The sequence below is a fragment of the Dryobates pubescens genome, chromosome 29, assembly GCF_014839835.1.
Source record: "Dryobates pubescens isolate bDryPub1 chromosome 29, bDryPub1.pri, whole genome shotgun sequence".
Lineage (NCBI taxonomy): Eukaryota > Metazoa > Chordata > Aves > Piciformes > Picidae > Dryobates > Dryobates pubescens.
The window spans coordinates 1,787,300-1,809,680 of record NC_071640.1 but is presented as its reverse complement, the minus strand read 5'-3'; the positions used below and the strand labels follow the sequence as shown (position 1 = coordinate 1,809,680).

Here is a 22,381-nt window from a genome sequence, read left to right as displayed (position 1 = left end):
GTTGACGTTTTCATTCAGAGCACCCTTCGGGGGGGTGGGGAGGTGTGCTCCTCTCTCTTGCTTAAGTGGTTGCCATTTATGTTTTAATTTACTGTTAGGCCTTTTGTTTTTTTCCCCAAACCAAAGAGAGGAGCCCTTGGTTGTCTCTTTATGCTCCATTTCCCCTTCTCCCCCGGCTCTCCCCCGCCTTCCTCCACGCAGCCTGCGGAGGAATCTGCTGCCTCCCGAGTCCCAGCTTCACAGCCCTGGGGCTTTGCCTGCCGTGGCCACACCGCTCTGTACCTCCCCACTGGATGACTGTTTCTTTGGACCATCTCTTTTTCCTTTCCTGATGTTGTGCTAATGAGCGGGCTGAGGTTGAAAAGGCAGATAGCAAAAGTCAGGGTATTCAGGGCTAGGACTGGGGAAGAGGTGAGGATCCCAGTGTGCTGTTACACAGCGTGGCAAAGGTTCACCCATTCCTCCTGCCTTAGAGAGATTTGAGTGAAAGGAACTTCCTACCATTTCTTTCTGTAGTCTACAAATTGAAGAGTATCAGCAATGCTCCCTCCTAGAATCAGAACTGGAAACAACCTCTAGGATTGAGTCCAACCATCAACCTAGCACCACCATGGCCATTACGCCATGTCCTGAAGTGCACTAAACCACAGACCCCTTCCTCACCATCTGAGATTCAAGAGTCTGAGGACTGTTGGGCTCCCAAGGTTTCCCCTCTTCCTTAGACTGCTGTAACCCCAAATGAACTCCTTAGCTCCCATCAGTATTGATGATTTATTCTGGTCTGAAAAGAATCTCTGGTCTAGAGATGACCTTTGCCCATTGCTGAAAACTTGGCCCTGCAAACTTCAACTCTTATCACCTGAGTAATTCCCTTGGAAATGGGACCCAGTTTCCATGCAGCTTTAATATTAATGGCCTGGAGCTGCACAGCTGTTCCTGTGTTGTCACCTGGTGTGTATGTGCCCCACAAGACACTGTTAAAGAGGACAAAAGAATTCCTAGTCTCCTGTAAAAGCACCTCTAAGGAGGACCACTCACTTGAAAAGGAAGCAGGTTTGTAAGCACTTCTAGTATCTGGGCCATCACAGGACCCAGTGGTGTCTCACAAGTGGGACTGGAGAATAAATCATCTGAGTCTCCAGGAGGAATGCAAGTCAACAGAATGGAAATAAATGCCCAGTGTGAAGCCTGACCAGGAGAGCTGACCCAGTCTCCTGGATTTAAAACAACTGCTGTGGGGTCCCTCCTGGGCTGGGCTTTGGCTTTTCAGCTGAAGTGAGAGGGAAGGTGAGCTCTCAGAGTGGAGAAGGACACCAAATTCTGTATTGGGTGTCAGATCAGGGTTTTGGAGCCATAAGTTGCCCAGGGAGGTCACCATCCCTGGAGGTCTTCAGGAAACCTGTAGGCAGGACACTTTGGGGCATGGTTTAATGGCCATGGGGGTGTTGGGTTGATGATCTTGGAGGTCTTCTCCAACCAAGAGGATTCTGTTTCAGGGCTGAATTTTCAAGCTAAGCTTGTAAATCTCCAATCTATTTGCTGTCCCTTATCAGCTCAGGGGTCATTCCCCACTTCTATATGAAAAGGAGGAGAAATGGTAATGTTTTGTCCTTGTTTCAGTGTTTCAGAGATCAAGATGGAGAAGGTATTGTCCAGCCTGATGAAAGATGATCGCTTCAAGCTGCACAAACCAAGAGGCAAGGTGAGTTGTTGCTTTGGAGTTGCTTTACTGTTCATTTGCTACATAAACCTCACAGATATTCTTCTCTCAGCCTTCACCTTTGCAATCCAAGGGTTGGTACCTCCATGATGCCAGGCAGTGCAAATAATTACAACTGACTTACACAATCAGAGAATTGGTCTGGTTAGGAGAGACCTCCCAAGGTCACTGAGGCCAACCACTGACCTAAGATCACCATGGCCACTAAACCACATCCCAAAGTGCTGTGTCCACACATTCTTTGAACACCTCCAGGGATGGTGACTCCACTCCACACCATTGCAACAGCATTAAGAAGTCTGTTTGTTACCAGGACTGAGCAAATTGGTGTTTCTGCCATGCTTTCAGGTTATGAAATACTCTGCAGATCTAAGCCCAGAATATTCTAAATACTCTTACTTTGTCTTTCTCCCTTCCCTCCAAAAAAATACCCCCCCCAAGCAATATTTGGAAGCAGCTGTTGCCTTGCTTTGTGCTCAGCAGTGCTGCCTGGGCAGGCCCTGCCATGCCAGGTGCTGTACAGAAAGAGCTGCTTCCTTTCACTTGCAGTCAAAGGTGGGATTCAATTCCTCCTCTCTTCTCCCTCTACCATCAAAGTGACTTCACTGGAGCTGAGATGTATCCACCCTTGGCTGCAGCATGGAGACAGTCTGCTGCAGGAACTCAGAAATGCAGAATAACCTATTTTTGTGTGACTGGGAATCTGAAAGGATTGGGTCTGAGAGATGGTTTCTCTTTATGGAAAAACATTCCCCATCATTTAATGGGGCTGGAATTGCAGTGGTTCTGTCAGTGTCAAATAATGCATTTCCTCAGGAGTTACTTGAAAAATGTATTAACTGCAGTGAAGGATTCATCCTGTTTGTTAGCTTTGTGTTTGCTGCTGTCAGAGGCTCTGTAAGTGGTCTGCAGTCCTTCCTCTGAAGCTGCAGGGGCTTGTTCTCAAGCTTTCTAGAAGGTTAATGAAGACCATATGAAGAAAGGCAGAGAGAGGGAGAGCTGGGTTTGTTCTGCCCTGAGAAGAGAAGGCTTAGGGGAGAACCTCATTACCATAGACCAGTACATAAAGGGTGGCTGCCAAGGAGGATGGAGACTCCCTTTTTACAAGAAGTCACATGGAGAAGACAGGGGCTGATGGGGACAAGCTACTGCTGAGGAGGTCCTGATTGGAATCCAGAACAGAATTGTTCCCCCTGAGAAGAGATGGACACTGGAATCATCTCCCAAGGGAAGCAGTGGATTCATAGACTCCTAGAATGGGTTGGGTTGGAAGGGACCTTAAGGATCTTCTAGTTCCCAACCTCCCTGCCGTGGCAGAAGTATTTCCCACTAGCCCAAGCTGCTCAAGGCTTCATCCAAACTGGCCTTGAACACCTCCAGGGAGGGGGCATCCACAGCCTCCCTGGGCAGCCTGTTCCAGTGCCTCACCACCCTCACTGTCAAGAATTTCTTGCTATTCTCCAGTCCAAATCTGCCCTTCATTGGATTCCCCTACACTGGACAGTTTTAAGGCTCAGCTTGGCAGGGTGCTGGCTCATCTCATTTCAAGTAGACTGTCACCTAGGAAGGTGAGACCAGGTGATCCTTGGGGTCCCTTCCAAGCTGGCATTCTGTGTTAACCTCTATTAAATTCTCTAAGGTTGCCATCTAAGCCAGTCCAGTGAGCTGGGAGTACAGTGGGACACTGAGTAGGACAGGGAGTGAGGAGCTGAACCTGATCTGTTTGTGGTGTTGTCATGAGTGAGTGCTGCCTTGGCCTCTCAGCTCCCCATGCTTTGAGCCATGTATGCATTGCAGTCTGCACACAGGAACCTCATTATGATGCTCTTCAGTTCTCATTGCCTCAACTCAAGTCCATTATGAGCACCACGTTGGAACAAGTATTTTTTGGGCTTGTGTGTGCAGCCAGGGAGCAAGCTGAAGTGCCTGTAAAATGTATATTTTATATTTAGGTGTATGAAATATATATGTGGCTGTGTCTGGGTGTGTGAATGTTCACCTGCCTACAAAGAGAATAAATTTGATCTTTCAACTTTTATGGAGGGGAGCAAGGGGGGAACTTGGTGAGTTCTGGAGAAGGTGTGTGGAGGTTAGTAAAAAGTTGTTATTAAAACAAAATCCTTCATTTTGTTTTGAAGTCTAACAGGAGCAGGAGATGTTACAGCCTGGCTTTTGGGGCTTGCCTTCCCCCCCCCCCATCTTTCTTCTCTCAAACTGTTTTAAGGGAAAAAAATTTTCTACCTCAGTCTAATTCTCATGTTTCTATCCCTTCTATTAACCTTCTCTTGATGAAATTAGAAGCTGTCAGTACTTAGCCCAACCTTTACAAGCTGCAGTCTTTATAATCAGAAGCTTGCTTCTGGAAGAAATAATTGTGTCTGTTTCTGGTGTTTGGAGGAACCCCCCTGATGACTTGAAGCACTTAAATGTCTTTGCATCCAGGCCCATTCTTCTTTTAGCTTATGGATGTTGTTATTGATCACACTGATTGGTTCATAGAATGGGTTGGGTTGGAAAGGACCTTAAAGCTCATCTAGTTCCAGCCCCCCCCTGCCATGGGCAGGGACACCTCCCTCCAGCCTGGCTTGCTCAGGGCCTCATCCAACCTGGCTTTGAACAGCTCCAGAGAGGGTGCTTCCACAGCCTCCCTGGGCAAACCTGTTCCAGTGTCTCCCTACCCTCACTGTGAAGAACTTCATCCTAACCTCTGGTCTAAATCTGCCCTCTTCAAGCTTTCTTCTGCAGGAAGTAATTTTCTTTCTGGTGTAGCTGTCACTTGGGAAGGCCTGATGTCTTGAACCAGCTAAATGACATTGCAGCCAGGCCCTTTTCTCTTTTAGCTTTTAGGTGTTGTTACTGATCTGCTAAAAGATTAATTAAATCATTATGCCAGTGGTCAGGGAGCTGCCAGAAGAGGCTTTTACTCTAAGCAAACACAGGGCAGGAAAAGTTCTCCTACCCTACTGTTTCTCCATCACAGCAATAATGCTTCTTACTTAACAGAGGTAGCAAACTCATCTGGATGAAGAGTGCATCAAAAGGCCTCTGGGGTAGGATCTGATCTTTTGGGTCTTGAGAAAATGAATGGAGTCTCCAATTAATTGTTGTGTTCATCCAAACCAGGACAGGAGCAGGATTGAAGCTAAAGCACACAGGATGGCTTCCAGTGCACTTCCAGTAGCTCTGTTTGGTTTGCTCTGTCCAGACACTCACAGGATTTATTTCCCCACCTTGGCTCTGAGTTTAAATTTAGTGGTTTGGGTGTTTGGGGTTTTTTTTCCCCATTATTATTGGTTGGAGCTGGGTTTTGGCTGTGTTTTCTTGAGAAGAGCCTCCCTGGAAGGCAGGAATCAGGCACAGATTTATTTTTTTTCCATGCCCATTAGGGGGCAATTTTAAACTGAGATCTGTCTCGAGGGGGCTGAAGGGGATAAAAGGCAAGGTGGGGGTGGGAGGAGGGGAGAAGCTGTTTTCTGACTGCATTGTTTCCTGCAATTTGCTGCTTTTTCTTTTTTTATCCCCCATTTATTTCTCTCAGACTGACCTCACACTTTGGAAATTTATGCCCCCAGGTTTTTTTTTTTTATCCCTCATTTTTGTCTTACTTTTCTTTCCCTTCTTTTTTTTTTTTTTACCTTTCCTTTCCTTTTTTTTTTTTTTTTCCCTTTTCCCCCCCTAGCTCCAGGAAGAAGAGATGCCTCATTTTGAAACCTAAAGGGGGGAATAAGAAAAGTCCTTTGTAATATATTGCCATATTATCACTAAATCCCCTGACAGTTGTGACACAGAAGCAAGTCACCTGTCACTTAAGCTTGAGGTCTCTTTAATTTTCTCCTGGAATTCGCACCAGGCTGTCTTTAATTTGAGGCCTTTATTGGAATTCTGAAACCTTTCTGCCTCCCTGGTGCTCAGATCTATTCTGAGTGCTGTTACAGAATGTATACAATAACCAACAGAGGGATTCAGAGGGGGCTGAAGCACTGTTTATTTAACACTCTGGAGGGATTTTCGTGCTTATTCGGTCCTGGCTACCCGGCTTTCAATATCGCTTTGACAACCGTTCTGCCCTTCTCATTAATTTTAAACAGTTAAAACACAGGAAAAAGAGAAAAAAGTTTTCATTATTAAAGTGCTTTACTTTTTAATAACAGAGGATTCTGTCCGCCAGGGGAAAGGGCAAGCCTCGCTAATTTCACATTCATATTAAAAAACGCCGGGAAGGTGACACTTGGTGCTGCCGGGAGGCTTAACAAAAGGAAAGTGCTGGGGGGGGAGGGCTCGGAAGGAGCAGGCGGGGCCACCAAGTTTTGTGTTTCACCTCAATGGAAACTTGTTAAGCGCAGCCGTGAGTGGCCACTTCGAGGAGGCAGCGCCGCTTGGAGCTGATGAAACCTCTGCAGAGGCTCCTCCGCTGCCGGCTGCCTCTGCTGATTAATAGGTGCCGTAAGGCCGGCCCTGAAAGGAGCCGTGCTGGGGGCTTCCTTAAGTGGATTGGGAGGCAGGCAGCGGAGGCCAGGAATCGGGGAGATCCGTGGTGTGGCCTCAAAATACCCACTGCTGTCTTTGGGGGTGCAGGGACTGGAAATCTGGGCAGCTCTTAGTGTAGATGCAGAGACCAAAAATCTTGGAGACCCTTCTTAGAGGTTTAAAGTGAGCATTGCTGTCCTCCTGGAGAGGCAGGGAGCAGGAATCTGGGAGAGACTTCTTGCAGCCTCAAAATACCCACTGCTGTCTTTGGGGATGCAGGGACTGGAAATCTGGGCAGCTCTTAGTGTAGATGCAGAGAACAGAAAACTTGGAGACCCTTCATGGAGGTTTAAAGTGAGCATTGCTGTCCTCCTGGAGAGGCAGGGAGCAGAAGTCTGGGAGAGACTTCTTGTAGCCTTAAAATGCCCTTTGTTGTCTTGTGGAGAACACTGGAAGAGGTTGCTCTGGGATGTGGTTGAGACAGCCTCTTTTCTCATCCCAGTATCACCTTGCTCCCCAGGAATGTTTGTTTTCCATTTCCTGAGCTGTGTCCCACAGTCTGATCCTGGGAAAGCTTGAGCACAGGGAAAACTGCCCTTGGGGGCTGAGGAATTTTCTTTTGTCACACCTTTGGTGCAGGGCTTTTGCCTTATTTTAGAGAAGCCAAGGGGTGGCAGTTCCAGTTCAGTGTCACTTGTTGCCAGGGAGAAGGTTTCACATAGACATCAAGAGTGAGACGTTCATTTAGTTGGCTTTCTTCACAGGTACTGAACTTGGTTGTTCCTCTGGAGCTTTTGAGGGTGAATGGGCTCCCTCCCTGGAGATGTTCAAGGCCAGGCTGGACACAGCTTTGAGCAGCCTGGGCTAGTGGAAGGTGTCCCTGCCCATGGCAGGGGCATTGGAGCTGCATGATATTCAAGGTCCCTTCCAACCCAAACCATTCCATGACTCTAACACCATTCTCCTGCCCAACAACTTCCAAGAACATTCCAGGTTGCTTGGGGGAGCTGCCCAGGGGAACCTGCAGCATCAATCTGTGACTGTTAGCAGAGAGTCTGGGGGGAAGTTGTCCCAGATAACTTCAGTGGAAAGCATCCAGCCTGTGGAATCTGAGATATAAACAAACAAACTAAAGAAGCAAGAGGCAAAAAAAAGCTCCCTGATAGATGTTAGCAACCTCAGAATGAAAACTGCTTTGCTCTCCCCACCCAGCACTCACAGCCTGCTTTGACTTGAACATCTTTATCTAGACTTCTTTCTTCCTTTGGTGGCTTCTTATTTTTTTTTTTTGCCTCTAGTAATATTGAGAGGATTACCTTTGTTGGCCCCTGGGTGGTTACTGTGTGATTTTACTGTTATTAAATCTATTGTAAACTGCTTCATTATTCCTGACTCCAAATCTCTCTTTTTGCCTTTTAATCCTTCCCCCATCACCCTGGATAGAAAGCCTGTGGTGTGGACCCTCAGGAAGTCCGGGAGAGAGCCACTGTCTTGCAGACAAGGTTTGAAGATTACATTCACTCCCAGGAGGGGAATCTCCGGTGGGCAAAGAAAGGTCAGTCAGGGGGCTGGGGACTATTTTGGTGTCCCCCCAGAAGGACTTTCATAAGCTGCCAAGATTTTTATATTTATTTTTCTTTCCCCCCCCCTTCTAAGGGGAGAGCTTCAGGGGGAAAAAAAAGAGTTTGGAAGAAACATTTTGGGGCTGTTGGGCTCTGGAGGGATTTGAGGTGGGCCCAGAAGGCTTTGTGATGATATTAGATGTTAATTTCTTGCGTTGCCATATTAGGTGCAAATGAGGTTTAAGCTTGGCTTTTGAGAGGATTTACATCCCAGGGCTCTGGCCCAGTCACAGGGGCGAGGAGGTGATGATGTGGGTTGTGCTGGGAAGGTCATGGGTGAGCTGCTACATCACATCCTGCTGCAGCACCCCTTAGGTGCTTGCACTTTACACCAGGGGTGAAGTTTAAGCCCGTAAGGCAGGATGCCCTGGCAGCAGCTCTTTGATAGGCAAGGATCTTAGACTGGAGCTTGTTGTGTGGAATGGGAGAAAAATGAGAGAGAAGGCAACTGCTCCAAAATGCAGGAGGAAGCAAAACTGGGATGGATTTAGTAAAGAACTGTAGCTAGGTGCAAATCTGGGATTTGATCCTTGGAGCAGCCTTCCAGTACCTGAAGGGGGCCTGTGAGAAAGCTGGGGAGGGACTTTGATGGATGAGGGGATTTGAGCTGGGAGGGGAGAGATTGAGACTGGAGATTAGGAAGAAATTCTTTCAGTGAGGGTGGGGAGACACTGGGACAGTTGTGTTCAGGGTTCCAAAAAACCTTTCTCCTGCAGTGATAGTGTCAGAGGCTTGCTACACAAGCAGCTTGCTTGCACCTCTTGTCAGGTGTGTTGTGCTCCTCAGCTGGTGTACAACTACTTTTATAGCTCCACTTAAGTCCACAGCCTCAAAGTACATGACTCTCCTAATCAAATGCTCAAGTCTGGCTGGATGAGCTTCTTGTTGCTCCCCTGGGATTCCTTATACTTCATAGATTCATAGAAGGGGTTGGGTTGGAAGGGACCTTAAAGATCATCTAGTTACAACCCCTTGCCACTAGATACCTCCCACTAGACCACATTGCTCAAGGCCTCATCCAACCTGGCCTTGAGCACCTCCAGGGAGGGAGCATCCACGACCTCCCTGGGCAACCTGTTCCAGTGTCTCACCATGTGAACTTCTAACCTGAAAGGAGTGTGACAAGGAGAGCAACTTGAATGGCTGTGGTCACACTTGGGAAGCTCTGTGGTTTGTCTCCCTGCAGCCTGTGTCACTGTGCACACACACACCCCCCCACACCCTCCTACCCCTACCTGTTGCTGACCTCAGCACTCAGAACTTTTTCTTTTCTATTTAGCCACGGAGGAGAAGTGCAGAAAATCTACCAGGGGATGCTGAGGTGTTGTGCATCCCATTTATCTTGTACAGGAGCACTCCACCTCTTTTTCTTCCTCTTGCTATCTACATATGCAAATTTGCCACTGCTGAGTGGCTTCCATAAGCCCCCTCTTCCTCCCCTCTGCGCCAGGCATCATGAATAATTAACATGGCAGCTGGCTTTTGCTTTCATGGCAGACAATCAATTGGAAGCTGTGCCAGAGATGCATTTGTTTCTCTCTCTTTTTCTCTTCCTTTCCCCCCCCCCCCCAATTTCTGCCCTAGTCAATGTTAATAAGCAGGGGTTTTTCTCTGCAGCCTGCTTTCAAAAGGCACGTGGCTCCCTGCCCACTCAGCCCTTCTGCCTCTGGCTCCCCTGGTTTCCAAACTCAACTCAAATGGTTCAGTGAAGGTGCTGCCCTTCAAACTTGATGGACTGATCAGTGGTGAGGTGGCTGGGAGGAGGGGTATGACTGGGTCCTGCTTACCTGAAGGATAAATCTCCTCAAGTATGGAGCCCCTTTGGAAAATGGGTGGTGATAGGTGCTCTGGTTTGGTCAGGTGGAGCTCTAAAAATGAGGAGGAGCTTCTTTAATGTGAAGGTGCTGGAGCCCTGGAGCAGCCCTGCCCAGAGAGGTTGTGGAGTCTCCTCTGGAGAGATTCCAACCCCCACTGGCCATTGTGCTCCTGGGTAAGCTGCTGTGGGTGCCCTGCTTTAGCAGGGGGGTTGGATGAGATGATCCCCAGAGGTCCCTTCCAAGACCCAGAGATGTAAAGATCTGATAATAAAGATCTAAAAAGGTTGATGCCCATGAAGTTTTTCATTTAAATCTCATGGGTGCTGCAGTGAGCATTTGCAGCTCTGAGCTCCTCAGGCAGCTGCATGAGCTGAGGTTTTGACCTGCTGCTTGGGCTGGGCTGTTAGTTCACCTTTGGGATAGTGTCTTGGAGCTCTCCCTGGTTTTGCCTGCCCTGGCTCAGGGCTTTGGGATCACCTTTCATACCTTAAGTCTCTACCTCTGATCCAGGGAGTTAGTTCCAGCAGCCTTTCCTGGCTGGAGAAGTGCAGGAGGTTGAGCTCAGCCTTCGTAACAACAGGATCTTTCGTATCAACCACTTCAAATGATGTGAGAAAGGCAACAACATCAGCTCCAACAGGACCAGACTGCCAGCAGCAGCAAGTTCATGATGTTCCTTTTGAAGACTTGCAGCTTCTCCTAGCAGCTCAATTTGACCAATAACTTTGTGGGGAGAGAAGGGGTGGGGGGAGGAGGAAGTCAGCAGAAGAGGCTTTCTGAGAGCATTTGAGTTGGTTTAGAAGCTGTCAGAAGAATGGCCTTTCAGATGAGAGCCTGAGTCAAGGTATTTGGAATTTAGCATTCTCTTTGTGGGGAGAACACAGGCTCAGGTGCCTGTGAGAGAGCAGTGTTGTGAAATTGGGAGGAAGGTGAAGGCAAAGGGAAAAACCAAGCCCACCCCAGCCCCTCAATCTTTTCTTCTCATCGATTGGGAAAAGGAGTTCGCTTTGCTCAGTAAACAGAGCTTTGATGGATTCCCTGGGTCCTTCCAGGAGCTGAGCTGCTAAAATGACATTTTTATTACTGTTCATAAACTCCAATCTCTGGCTGCTGCCAAGAGATTAGACATAAGCTGTGGGCAAACTTGCTGGTCCGGTGGCTCAACAGGCAAGGGCAGGGGAGGTTAGAGTTTAGAGCTTGCTGCTGTCAGGGGTTGAGAGGGAGAGAAAGATGTGGGTGGTGGTTGGAGTGAGGGCTGAGGGGGACCCAGGAGGTTTAGCAAGCAGAGGAGCAGCAGGGGATTGAAGGGAGGCGTTGTCTGAGCTGGAGTTTCCTTACTCGAAGTCCCTCTGTTCCCTGCAGCAGAGAGGACAGCCTGGGTGTAGTTAATGTTCCAGGTGGGTGGAGGAGCAGTGGAGGTGTTCATATTAGTGGATGATTGTCTTTAGAGCAATGAGCCCTGAGGGAAGTGCATTACAGGAATCTGCAGATGTGGAGGGGAATTTGCACACAATTCTATTCCTTTTCCCTTTTGAGGAGGTGAGCTCTGTTCTCTGCCTGAGGAGGAGTCAGGAAATCCATCTGGCTCTCAGATATTTATAAGGGACTAGCTAGTAACTGGTGAAAAATGCATGGACTGCTGGGACTGTAATATCAGAGGAGTCTTCTGTGTCATCTCCATGCTGCTTTTTCCTTCTCTCCATCCCTGTGTCTCTCTTCCCTCTCTCCCCTTATCTGCTGCCATTTGATGTCAGTGACTCCCCTCATGAGAGGTGTTCCAGAGATCACCTTCCCTGGCAGGAAGGGGCATCCCTGCAAGAAGCAAACCTGATGCAACTTAATGTAGCTTTGTTTCACATTCTAACACTTCCCCGCCCCTACCTTCTTCTTTTGGGGTTGTATTGGCACTGTACAACCTCCACAGATTTTTATCATCCCAACCTTTTCTACCAGCTGCTGACCAGAAGGACAAGACCAATGTCCTTTCAGCTGGAACAGATGAATCTTTAAGTGAATATATATATATATTAAAATGCAGTAGCAAACAGAATGTACTTTACTGTTGTGGTTTTTTTTCTTCTCCCCTCAGCACTGCAATCTTTCCTTTGTGCCTACACCACCTACCCCAGGAACCTCAAGCACATCTTCCACATCAAATCTCTCCACCTGGGTCACATAGCCAAGAGCTTTGGCCTGAGAGATGCCCCCCAGAACCTGACAGCTCTTCCAACTGCTGGCTCAAAGAAGAAAACCAAACCAAGACCAAAAAGGTAGGCCAGCTTGATGTTCTGGAGCTGAGGAGCACCACGTGGCAAACTGTGGTTTGTTTTGCTCTTCAAGGTGGTTGTGCTTGCTGCAGGGTTGAAAGGGACCTCCAAATCCAACCTCTCTGAGCTGTTGCTTCACTGCCCCTTTTTCCAATGGCTTGAGTGAGCCTAGAAGTTACATTTAATAAACCAACTTGGTTGAACATTTATTAAACCAACTTGGTTGAGTGGGAATTTAGGTTAAAAAAACCCCACCCAAAACCCAGTGAACGAAACAGAACCAAGCAGCTCGCTTTGGAGCCTGACTTCTGAGAGATGCTCTTTGCTGAAGCAAGCAGCTAGGTGTGGAGCTGCCCCTCCACACACCAGCCTGGGTTTTCCTCCAGCTTCCCCATTTTCAGAGCATGAGAACACCATCTTCTGCAAGTCTTAAGAGCAGAAACAGCCTAATGTTTATTTATGCTTCATTCAAGACCCTACCTTGAAGGATGAGGAAAGGGTATGGGAGTGGTTCTCTTCCTTGCACAAGTCTCAGGTGCTGGAGCTCCAGCAGCAGTTCTGCCATCATGGCCAAGCTCCTCCACAGTAGAAGCTGCTGGATTTTTTTCCATTCACATCCCCACATCCAGCTGCATCATCCTGCAGAGAGCTGTGATCCCTGGCTCAACATCAGCTGCAGTAGCAGCTCCTTCTCCTCACCCCTGTCCGGGGAAGGGCTCTCACAAACACTGCTGTGCTCAGGAGTGCTTGCTGTTGGTGTAGGGCATGGGATCACCAAAGCATCAAGGAAATAAGAGAGGAATGAGCATTTTCCCTTCTTCAGATTTGAAGCTGCCTGTCCTGCCTGTTGTGAGCAAGGCTGTAGTAGTGCTGATTTATCTCACAAGATGGTCTCTTCCTGCCCTTCATAAGTACCACTGCACCAGGAGCAGAATGTGTCTTACTGTCTTTAAAGGCCCTCTGTGGTCTCCTCTGGCCTTTCTCATCACTTTTTTTTTACACTAGACAGGCAGTCTTTAGGAGGCTTTCTCCTGCAGTTCCACCAACAGTTTCCTGGCTGTCAGATTTGCCATGGGACAGATTGTGTCCATTCTCTTGGAATGATCAGCAGCAGCTTGGGCTACTTCTTCTCACTAAGCAGACATCAGCTTAGTGCCTGAAGGAGAGGGGGGGACTGCAGTGTATGATTTGCTGATCAGCTGTGGTTATCTAAGTACAAACCCAAATCAGGAGGCAGATCTGTTGGAGTACATGATCCTTCTGCTAACTTAGGCCCTGCTGCCTGGAGATTGAAGTAGTTTGGGCAAAAACAGTTCTGCAAAAACCTCTGGGATCACTCCCAGGTTGAGTCCATGGCAAACCTGGAGTGGCAGCTCTGTCCCCTTTGCTGTGTGGACAGGGCTGTTCCTGGGGAAGAAATTTGAGACTCCCTAATGCTCCTGGAGGGGCAGAGCCCTGAATCCTTTTCTCTGCTTGAAATGGAGCTGAAAGTGCCAAACCTGTCTGCTCTTAGCTACTTTTGAGTTGGTTCCACAGGGTAGAGGAGCCTCCCTTTGAGGCCTCCCTGTCCTTACCCAGCACAGCAGCAGGATGTGAACCTCTGGCTTGGCAGTGAAATCACTGCAGTAGTTCAGAGGAGGAAAATCTTGGGGTTTATTAGTATCAGTTGTGACTTTCCATGTAATTGCTGCTGCAAACTCCATTAGCAAATGTGAGCTGCTCAGTGAAAGCACTAATCCACACCACTGTGCCTGGGCTGCTGACACCTCTTGCACATGGACATAGCTTGGAGGAAATCAAAATGCAAGGGGAAAGGATTTTTAACATAAACTTGGAGACAGCATTGTCCTGCTTTGAGAAGCCACCAGGGACAGGGCCCACTGATCTGCCTCCTGCTTCAGCTGACCCTCACCAGCAGATGGGCAACAGGATGGGAATGCCCCTGTGAGCAGGGGATTTAAGGGAGCTTTATTTCAGGAAGAATAGCCTGATTAGCCGATAAAGAGCATGTAAGATGGTATGGGGTGGGCTTTGATGTCTTGCTGGCCCAGCAGGGTATCAAGCTATGACTGACAGTAGCGTGTCACAGGATTACTTGGCCTGCAACAATGCCTCTCTCTGTTCCTGTGATGTTGCTGCTCTGTTAGAGCCACTTTTTCCCTTGTTACAACCCTCTTTTAGAGGGCGTTCCTCCTCCCCGAGTCCTCATCCCATTAGAGCACAGACAAGCTCAGGCTGCAGTAGGTGGTTTCTGCACAGGACAAGTGGGGTTGGGGGGATGTGGAGGTGTTGGAACAAATGGTCTGAGAGTGATTGGGAAGCTGATTTGCACGTGGATCATCTAATTGCAGCTGAGGGAAAGTGAGCAGACTTTGCAGGGGTTTGTCACGGCTCAAGCTCCAGCTCTCAAATCCAGGAGCATCTGGAAAGTTGAAACCCTGCAGGAGCAGCCAAAGCTGTGACATGCAACAATTGCTCTGGCCTGTGAAACTTGTGGCTAATCAACTTTCTCTGTGTGTGCTTAGAGGGAACAGCTAAACCCAACAGACAACACAGAGGGGAGATCTATTAGTATTTATAGGGCAGTTTAAGGAGTGGATATAGTCTCAGGTTCAGTCTGCACCAGCATAAATTCAGTACAGTGCTGGGAACATAGAGGGAAGATTACTTTTGATGTCACACTGAGCAAGCAGAAAGCAGGCTTTAGCCTGCCATTTAGAAGATAAATGGGGTTTAATTGGAAATGCAAGGCTGGAAATGAAAGCAGCAGCAGCAGAGAGCAATCTTTTAAATCCTGTCCCTCACATGATGCCATGAGTGCTGCCTGTCCTCTTACACATTGTCTCCCAACATCTGATACTTGGTATTAATCACTCTGCTCACCAAAGCCTCATCTCTCAGCACCTGCCCACAGAATAAAGAGCAGGCAGTCCAGGTTGGAAGTGGGCTGAAGGCAATCATTAAATGTGTCCTGAAGGGGACAGAGCAAACTTTTTTCATTTCTTTCAAAGTCTCTTGTGCTTCACACCTGTAGAGACCTGCTCAAGGAAGGTGAGACAGGAGGGAGAGAGCAGCCAGGTGGGTGATGGCTCTGTGCTGAAATGTGGGAGCAGCTTCTTCCCCCACTCACCCTTCCCTGAATTCACATGGAAAAGCTGAAAGATGGATTTTTCCAGAGCTCTCTGTGCAAACCAGCTGTCCCCTTTGCTGGGGTGGTCCTTGCAAAACCCAGTCTGAAGCTGGAGAGAAAGAATGGCTGGTGAGTTTTGTGGAAGTTGAAATGCTGTGTTCAGGTTAGAGATGAGCCCCTGAACCAGATACCAGATATTAAGTTACAGCACATCAGCTTAGGAAGTGTCTGGGCTGATGCTTTTGCTGAAGGGTAGATGCAGGGAAGCTGATCCCACTTGCATTGAGGGATTAACTGTCTGTGGGTAGCTGTAGAGGAAGTGGCTGACATGCCAGCCAGGCAGACGTGGCTGTTGACTCTTTCACCATGCAGATGCCAAAGACTCATTGCCATTCCTCCAAGCATCCCTGTGCTGCTCCCTCTTTTGCACTTTGGGCTGTAGCTTCTTTCTCCTTTTGGGCTCCCAAATCAGCTTGGTGTCCCCAAAGGGCTTCACTGTAAGGAGGAGCTGCAGCTTAGTTCACCTTGTTTGTGAATTCAGAAAGGGACAAATCCTGTAAGTTCAGCAGATTGTGACACTCCTTTCTAACAGGGTATCTCTGATGCCATGAAGGTTGAATTTGCTTGTGAGCAGCAGTTCAGAGGTGCTCCAGCACATGCAGAAAAGGAGTAGAAAAAAGCAGGTGAGAGTCCCCTCAGCCTTCAGAGTTGAAGTCCAAGCCTTAACTAAAATGGGATCAAGAAAAGATGTCCAGGCTGCTTTGATTGGGGATTAATTAACATCATCCTTACCCTGCCATTGCTCTCAGGGTGGATATCATCATGCCCTTAAGGTTTTGGCTGCATGATTATTGTGTTGATTCATTCCTCAGCATTTAGGGGTCAGACAGAGTTAGCCTGCTGCTGGGGAATGCATCTTTGTGTTCTCCTTTGTGTGGCTGGAGCTGCAGCCTCCTTTGGGTGGGGGTTAGTAGCCTTTTACATTCTCTCCTGCCTCCCATCCTTGATGCTACTTTCAAACATCTTGGCTTTGACAGTTTTGGGAAGACTGATGCTGCTCTTCACAGGGTTTGGGAGTGGAGGCTGCAGCTGTGTCTCCCTGCACAGCAATTGTCTGATCATTAGGAGCAGTTTGCCTGGCAGTTTCTTTGTGGGCTGTTTACAGCTCTCCTAATATCAATTAATTAGTCAAAATGCAAGTTTGGAATTCTGCCCACTGGGAATTTTCACTTGCTTTGGGCAGTCTGCTCTAGAAAGCCAGACTGGAGCTTGGGTAAGGGCTTGGATTTGTGGACTGGAGTGCAAATGGATCCAAAAATGAGGGCAGGAGATATGGCTGCTGGGAAAGGCATCACCATCACTCTTCATTAAGGCAGTTCAGGGGCACAGATGAGTCCTGCTTTACCACACCATGATGTTAGGAAAAGAGAGTCCTCTTATGAAAGGAAAGTTTTATAATGGTAAAATCCATCCAGTTGTTCTCTTGCATGCAGCAGTGCCCTTTCCTACTGTCCTGTCCTGCCATGGCCACAGCACAGAGCCCTTGCTCCATCCCTGAGTGAGCTTGCACCTGGAGCTGGAAGAACCTCAGTGCTGTTTGGGACACCCCAACAAATGATCAGCTCTCTCTGATTGAAATACTCTGCCCTTTAGGCTGGGAAAGAGCCTGACAGAAGCAAGAGTCCTGGGAGGTTCCCAGCTTCCCAGTGGTGCTTTCATTCCTTCTCCATCGGGTGAAGGCCAAGGGATGGTAGAGGAAGCACAGCTGTGGGGTTTTGTCACTTCAGCAAGGGAAGATGGACTTTATTCTTTAGCATGTCTTGGAGTGAAGGATGCTGTGGTCTGGCTGTTCTGGAGCAGCTCTTGATGCTCACTGTGGCTGGGTGATATTTTTTCCCTTGATCTCCTCAAGCTACCACTTGCATCAGCTGGTGACAGAGCTCCTGGGCCAGCTGGTGACTTGTCGACAGCAGTGCAGGACCGCTGATGAATCTCTTGCCCCTGCTCCACAGAAACAACAGCAAAACCCAACCCAAACAGGGTTGTGTTGGCTGCAGATGGTTCATCCAACACTCTAAGTAGAAAAAGCAGGTGTTGCAGCAGCCTTGGCCCAGAGGTAACCCAGCTCAGATGCTGGCACTGTTTCAAGGAGCTGTTGGAGATGCTGTCAGGCAGATTGATGGCACGATCCATGTTGAAATGTTCTCTGATAAATGGAGCAGCCTACTCCTGTCTCCTCCAAAGGCACACCATGAGTTCTGGGCCTGTGCAGCAGAACTTTATCCTCCTCCTTCCTCAGCTGGAGCAATTTGGGAGCCTTTGGTTGCTTGCAGATGCTGCGAGTTGGTTAAAGGTCGCTACACTTGCTGCACCGCATTGCACCAGCGTTTCCCACAGCTCAAGACAAAGGAACAGACAACAGTGCCAACCAAGCTGAAGGAGACCTCTCTAAGAGGGTTACTCACTGTCTGGGTTAGAAGACCAGCAGAGGCATCTTCTGAGCCATCAAATGATGGCCAAGAAACCACGTGGCACATCTATGTGCCGCTGCTGTGGCACGTAGGAGTTTTGGGCTTGGAGAGCAGCTTGTGGTTCAGCTCTCTGGTGAAGATTTGTCAGTGAAACATTAGGCCAGGTTAGAGTTTAGAGATGAGAATGGCAAACTAGCAGATATTCATTCCTCTTCTTACTGCTGCCCCCTCAGTCCTTTCATTCCTGGAAGTTCAAATCTCCACATCCAGGGTGGTGGTGGTTTGCATATGGTAACAAATTCAGTCTGGTGGAACTTGGTGATTCTTACATCAGTGATGCTTGGGAGAGGAGTGGGACCTTAAATAGAAGCAGAACAGTTGGGGCATGCTTTTTATTCCTCTTCTTGGAGCTCTCCACTGGATCTCTGCTCTGAACAGCCTCAAAGCTTAGCTCAGTACACTAAGCTTGGGCTTTCTTTGCTGTACTTGGTCTCTGTTACTCCAACTTCTTGTTAGTGATTGTGGAATTCAGTGGATGGGGTCTGCAGAGCTCAAAAAGCCCCTGAGGTGTGTGGAAGTCACAGACTGAGAGTGGTGAAGTGGGACTTTGTGGTGAGTTAGGATCATGTGGCAGAGCAGAAGGCAGAGCTGGGAACAAGAGAGGATTTTCAGGGTTTTCATCCACCTGATTGGGTTTTTTTCATTATGAGAAAAGATTTGGCTTTAGTCTTTTCTGATACTCTTTTGATACCTTCTTTGATAGTTTATCAGAGAGTAGCTCTTGAGGAGATACTCAGAAGTATCTCCTTTTCAAGGGGCAAGAAAAGGAGACCAGTTCAGTTCACTTCCTCTGAGGTGGTGGAGGGTTAGGCAGCACCAGCAGCCTTGCTGACCACTGCAGCTCATGACTGGGGTAAAGAGGAGGACCAGGATGCTGGGAGTGGCTCTGCAGGGGGAGGCAAAAGGAAGCTGAAGCAGAGGAAAGAAGGATTTTGTTCTCTTTTCTTTGGACACCTCTGGCTTGGTTTTTCCAGGTGCTGTTCTGCTGCCTTTTCATCCTTCAGTGATGTCTTTAGCAGGACTCACAAGTTTCTGATGTTTAAAGAGTGAATACAGCAATTGCAGTTTTCTCTGGAGCAGGACAGAGCTTTCTTTGTCTTTAAAAGTTTGTCTCTCACTTGGTCTTTCCCAGTTTTGCAGGATGTAAGAAAGTCATCTGGGGACAGTTTCTCTGTTTCCAGTTTGTCTCTCTGCTCAGGCTCTTGGTAGCAGCTTTTGTGAGGTGCAGCTTAATTGCAGATGTGCACAGGCAGCTGGGAACCTGAGGCTTCTATTCCTTCCTCTCCATGAGGAGGAAGGGGGCTTTCTCAGAGTGTGCCAAGCAATTATGGGGCTCTCTGTCTTCCCTTCCTCCCTGTGCAAAGCACCTTCTCTCCCCTTGATAATGAGGTGATTAGATCTTGGGGTGATGCTGGCTTTGCCCTGTAGCTTGGACGTAAAGCCCAAAGCAGTGGTTGGGTCTAGCATTAAGCCTCGAAAATGAAGGGGTGATGAAGTTAGGTGATGCTAACTCATCTCTGCTGGTTCCTCTGACTGCTTTCCAATTCCCATCTGTCTTTTATGGGAGTCCTGACACCCCATATCTTGGTGCTTCTGCCTGGCATCCCATATGTCACAGCACTCAACACCCAGCCTGCTGGCCAGCAGCACAGAGAAGTCCAATAGCTTGTGTTCAGGGACAGGTTCTTCCTCCTTCACATGCTGGGGCTCTTTTCATTTTCTGAGTTATGACTTCTCTCTTCCTGTCTCATTTTCCCCCAGCTAATAAAAGTGGCTGTTTTCTCATCTGTGTGAACATTCCTGTCTCCTTTAAGCCCTGCTGAAATCTTGGCACTGCAGCTCATGGGGATGGCTTGGTCATTAGTGAACCTTTTGGTTTTTATCATTCCCCTTAGCTGTTTTCTAGCTCACCACCTCAAGACTGAGCAGTGTGTTTGGAGGGAGGGATTCAAAGGGGTTCTCTGACCCTTATCAGCATGCTGTGCTCTCATTAGGGCTCGATACTGGGTGATCTCATCTAGACATGAGATCACAGAAGGGGATGCTGACAATCCATGTGTTTAGCCAGTGATGGGAACGTGGCTTGTGGCTGTTTCAAATGCTTCTTGCACTTAGAGCCTCCCTGGGAAGCTTTTTTGCCATGATTTCCAGTAGCACCCCCTCCACCACCCCCCAGCTCTCTTAAATTGACATCACACCAGCCTTTGGCAACAGGGAGAATGCAGTCAGCCTGAGCTAGGAGATTGGACATGGAGGCCAAAGAGATTAAATACTTTGCCCAGGGATGCTCAGAGGGTGAGTATCAAGGTCTTGCTCTACCCTCCTGGGCTTTGTCTCATAACCACAGGGCCCTTTTCTCACCAAATCTATCCTGACTGCTCTGGCAGAGCCCCAGAGACTTTCAGCAGTTAAGCAGAGAGGGGAATTTACATTTTTCTATCAGGAGTCAGTATCCAGCCAAGGATCCTGGCCTGGTGCACTTCTGGAGTGCTGTCACTGCACACTCTTGCTGTTGCCTGTGGCTCTTCCATCTCCTGCTTAAGCAGAGCCTTGACAGCTGCTTTTCTTCTCGGGGATCAGCACAGGTTCCATAGCACAGCTCCATTGATTTTTGTGGCCCTGGTTAGAAGGAGAAGCCTTCCTTTTCCCTGCATCCTTCCTTTTTCTGTGTACAGCTGATCACCAGAGCAGGGGGTATTGATTTACTAATTGGGCAATGATTTCACCTGATTGATAATAAAGTGTTGGACAACCTCCCTGCTGAGCTGCAACTCAGCCCTGCAGCTACTGGTGGATTACTTGTCCTTTTGCAGCAGATCCTCCCTGTTGTTAAGTAAACTGATCTGTTGCTTGGTAACCCTGGAACTGCTGTAGTAAAGGCTTGGAGAGACAATCAAAGTGTCAAACTAAAACTTCTCTCAAGTGATGGAGGAGGCTGAGCCCAGGATACCGCTGCACCACAAGGGGTTTGCAGGAGAGCTGGGCTGGTTCAGGACACATCAGGGCCTGGTTACTGGTTGCCAAGCATCCCTCCATGGGCTGGTGTCATCAGGGAGGTGGTTTTGGGGGTGAGGAGCCCAAAACTGAACCAAATATTCAAGGTGTGGCCTAAGCAATGCCCAGTACAGAACAACTGCTTCCCTAGCCTGCTGGCCCCACTGGATGGAAGCCAAGATGATGGTGACCTTCTTGGCCAGCTGGTGACCAGCACCCCATAAGTGCAGACAGCAGGAGCTGTGGACACCCACACTGTGCCCAAGACCATGAGAACATGCTAGGGAGCACTGCAGAGGTTGCATTTTCACCCAGTGAGGGTGGGAGCAGAAAGGATGAGCTTTGCCCAAGGTTACAGAGCAGGGCAGTGACAGAACTTGGTAGTGGGAAAATGCTGAGTGGGGTTTTCTATTTATAGCTGCAGTTTAGGGCTACAGAGAGAGCCAGGCTGGAGCAGAGGGGCTGGGCAGAAAGCAGCTACCCTTGCTAAAGCTGGTCCCTGGGGAAGGGAGGCTGTAAGGTGCTGTGATGTCTGCAGGGCACTACAAGAAAGGAGTCTGTTAGAATGCCAGGAGTCTAACTCCCTTTTTTGGAGGGGGGCAGTTGGTGGTTTCAGGCTTTAAGCTGTTTGTAAAAGCATTTCCATTGCTGAGTGTCTTCAGGCTGTTAGGATTGGGGCAGGGGTTTGTGGTCGGAGGAGATGGTGGTAGGAGGAGGAGTTGTTGCTGTTGTTGTTATTAACTTATTCATTATTATTTTCACACTGCTCTGTCACCCAATTCATCAGCCCACACAACCTTCCCTTCCTTTCTCCCCACAAGAGCACTTGCACAGAGCACAGCCTTGCTTTTCAACCTGGCCTGAGGTTTTGCCTCCCTGGTGGAAAGCTGTCGCCGGAGGAGCTGGTTGAGCAGGAGCCACAGTTTCAAATCAAGCCTCAAGAAAGGAAAGAACTAATGTGCAGATGTCCCTTTCCAAGGCTGTGAGATAAGCAACCACCCAGCAGCCTTGCAGGGAAAGAGATGTTAATTCCTCCTCCTCTTCTCTTCCCCAGGTCTGACCTTCTCAAGAAGACCCACGGCAAACGTCGCCTCGCTGAGATCCTGCGGTCTGAGTATTCCAGCGGGATGGACACTGCTGGATCCTCCAAGGTCAGGAAGAAAAGGAAACAGAGAAAACCTGGCAACCAGCAGCTTCCAACATAAGCCAGGACCTTCCAGTCATTGGCTGCAAAAGCTTGCTGGAGTGTGCCTCAGCTGGGGGTCAGGGTGACCTGCCAAACGGGCTGAGGAGTGGTGCAATTCATCAGGCGAGTATGGGAGGGATCTCGGGGATCTTGGCCTCCTCCCCTTCGTTCCATAGGTCCAACTGGGACTGTATCCAGGTGTGTCCTGTTGTACTGCTGCAGTTCCATGTGGCAGCCCTGTGTCTAAGGTGGGGTTTGTAGGGGAAATAAAAAGGTTCAATATGTTTTGCACAGAAGTGTGGTGTCTGTGTAATGTGGGAGGGAGACAAGTGTGCAAGGAGATGCTGTCCTGTGTCAGAGACCTGGAGGAACGCTCCACAGTCTGCTTTTCTTGCTTATTTTTAAGCACTAGTGACAGAGGAGGTGCTCCAGGAGCACATACAGGAGGAGAGGATATTCTTTGCCCTGTCCCACAGAAGGGCACTTCTGTTCCTGTCTCAGGTAACATAACCACCTTTCAGCCACCTTCTCCCCTGTCCTTGGTGCACTGGGACAAGGTCTGTCCCTGGACACTGATTGTCAGTGAGATATTTCCACCTGGGACGGAATCTCCCTGATCTCAGTGCAGGTGGCAGGACTGGGGGGAG

General features: G+C 48.6%; 1 protein-coding gene across 1 annotated transcript in view; it reads left to right on the top strand.

Annotated features, from left to right (window-relative positions):
- DDX31 (DEAD-box helicase 31) overlaps window positions 1-21,994 on the top strand; it is a 48,654-nt gene extending 26,660 nt beyond the window's left edge. Inside the window, exons 16-19 of the mRNA XM_054174171.1 lie at window positions 1,621-1,702; window positions 7,631-7,742; window positions 11,716-11,896; window positions 21,603-21,994. Of these exons, the coding sequence (XP_054030146.1) occupies window positions 1,621-1,702; window positions 7,631-7,742; window positions 11,716-11,896; window positions 21,603-21,753 (526 nt within the window). The 3' untranslated portion in view covers window positions 21,754-21,994. The remainder of the gene's footprint in view (window positions 1-1,620; window positions 1,703-7,630; window positions 7,743-11,715; window positions 11,897-21,602) is intronic.
- The last annotated feature ends 387 nt before the right edge of the window (window positions 21,995-22,381 follow it).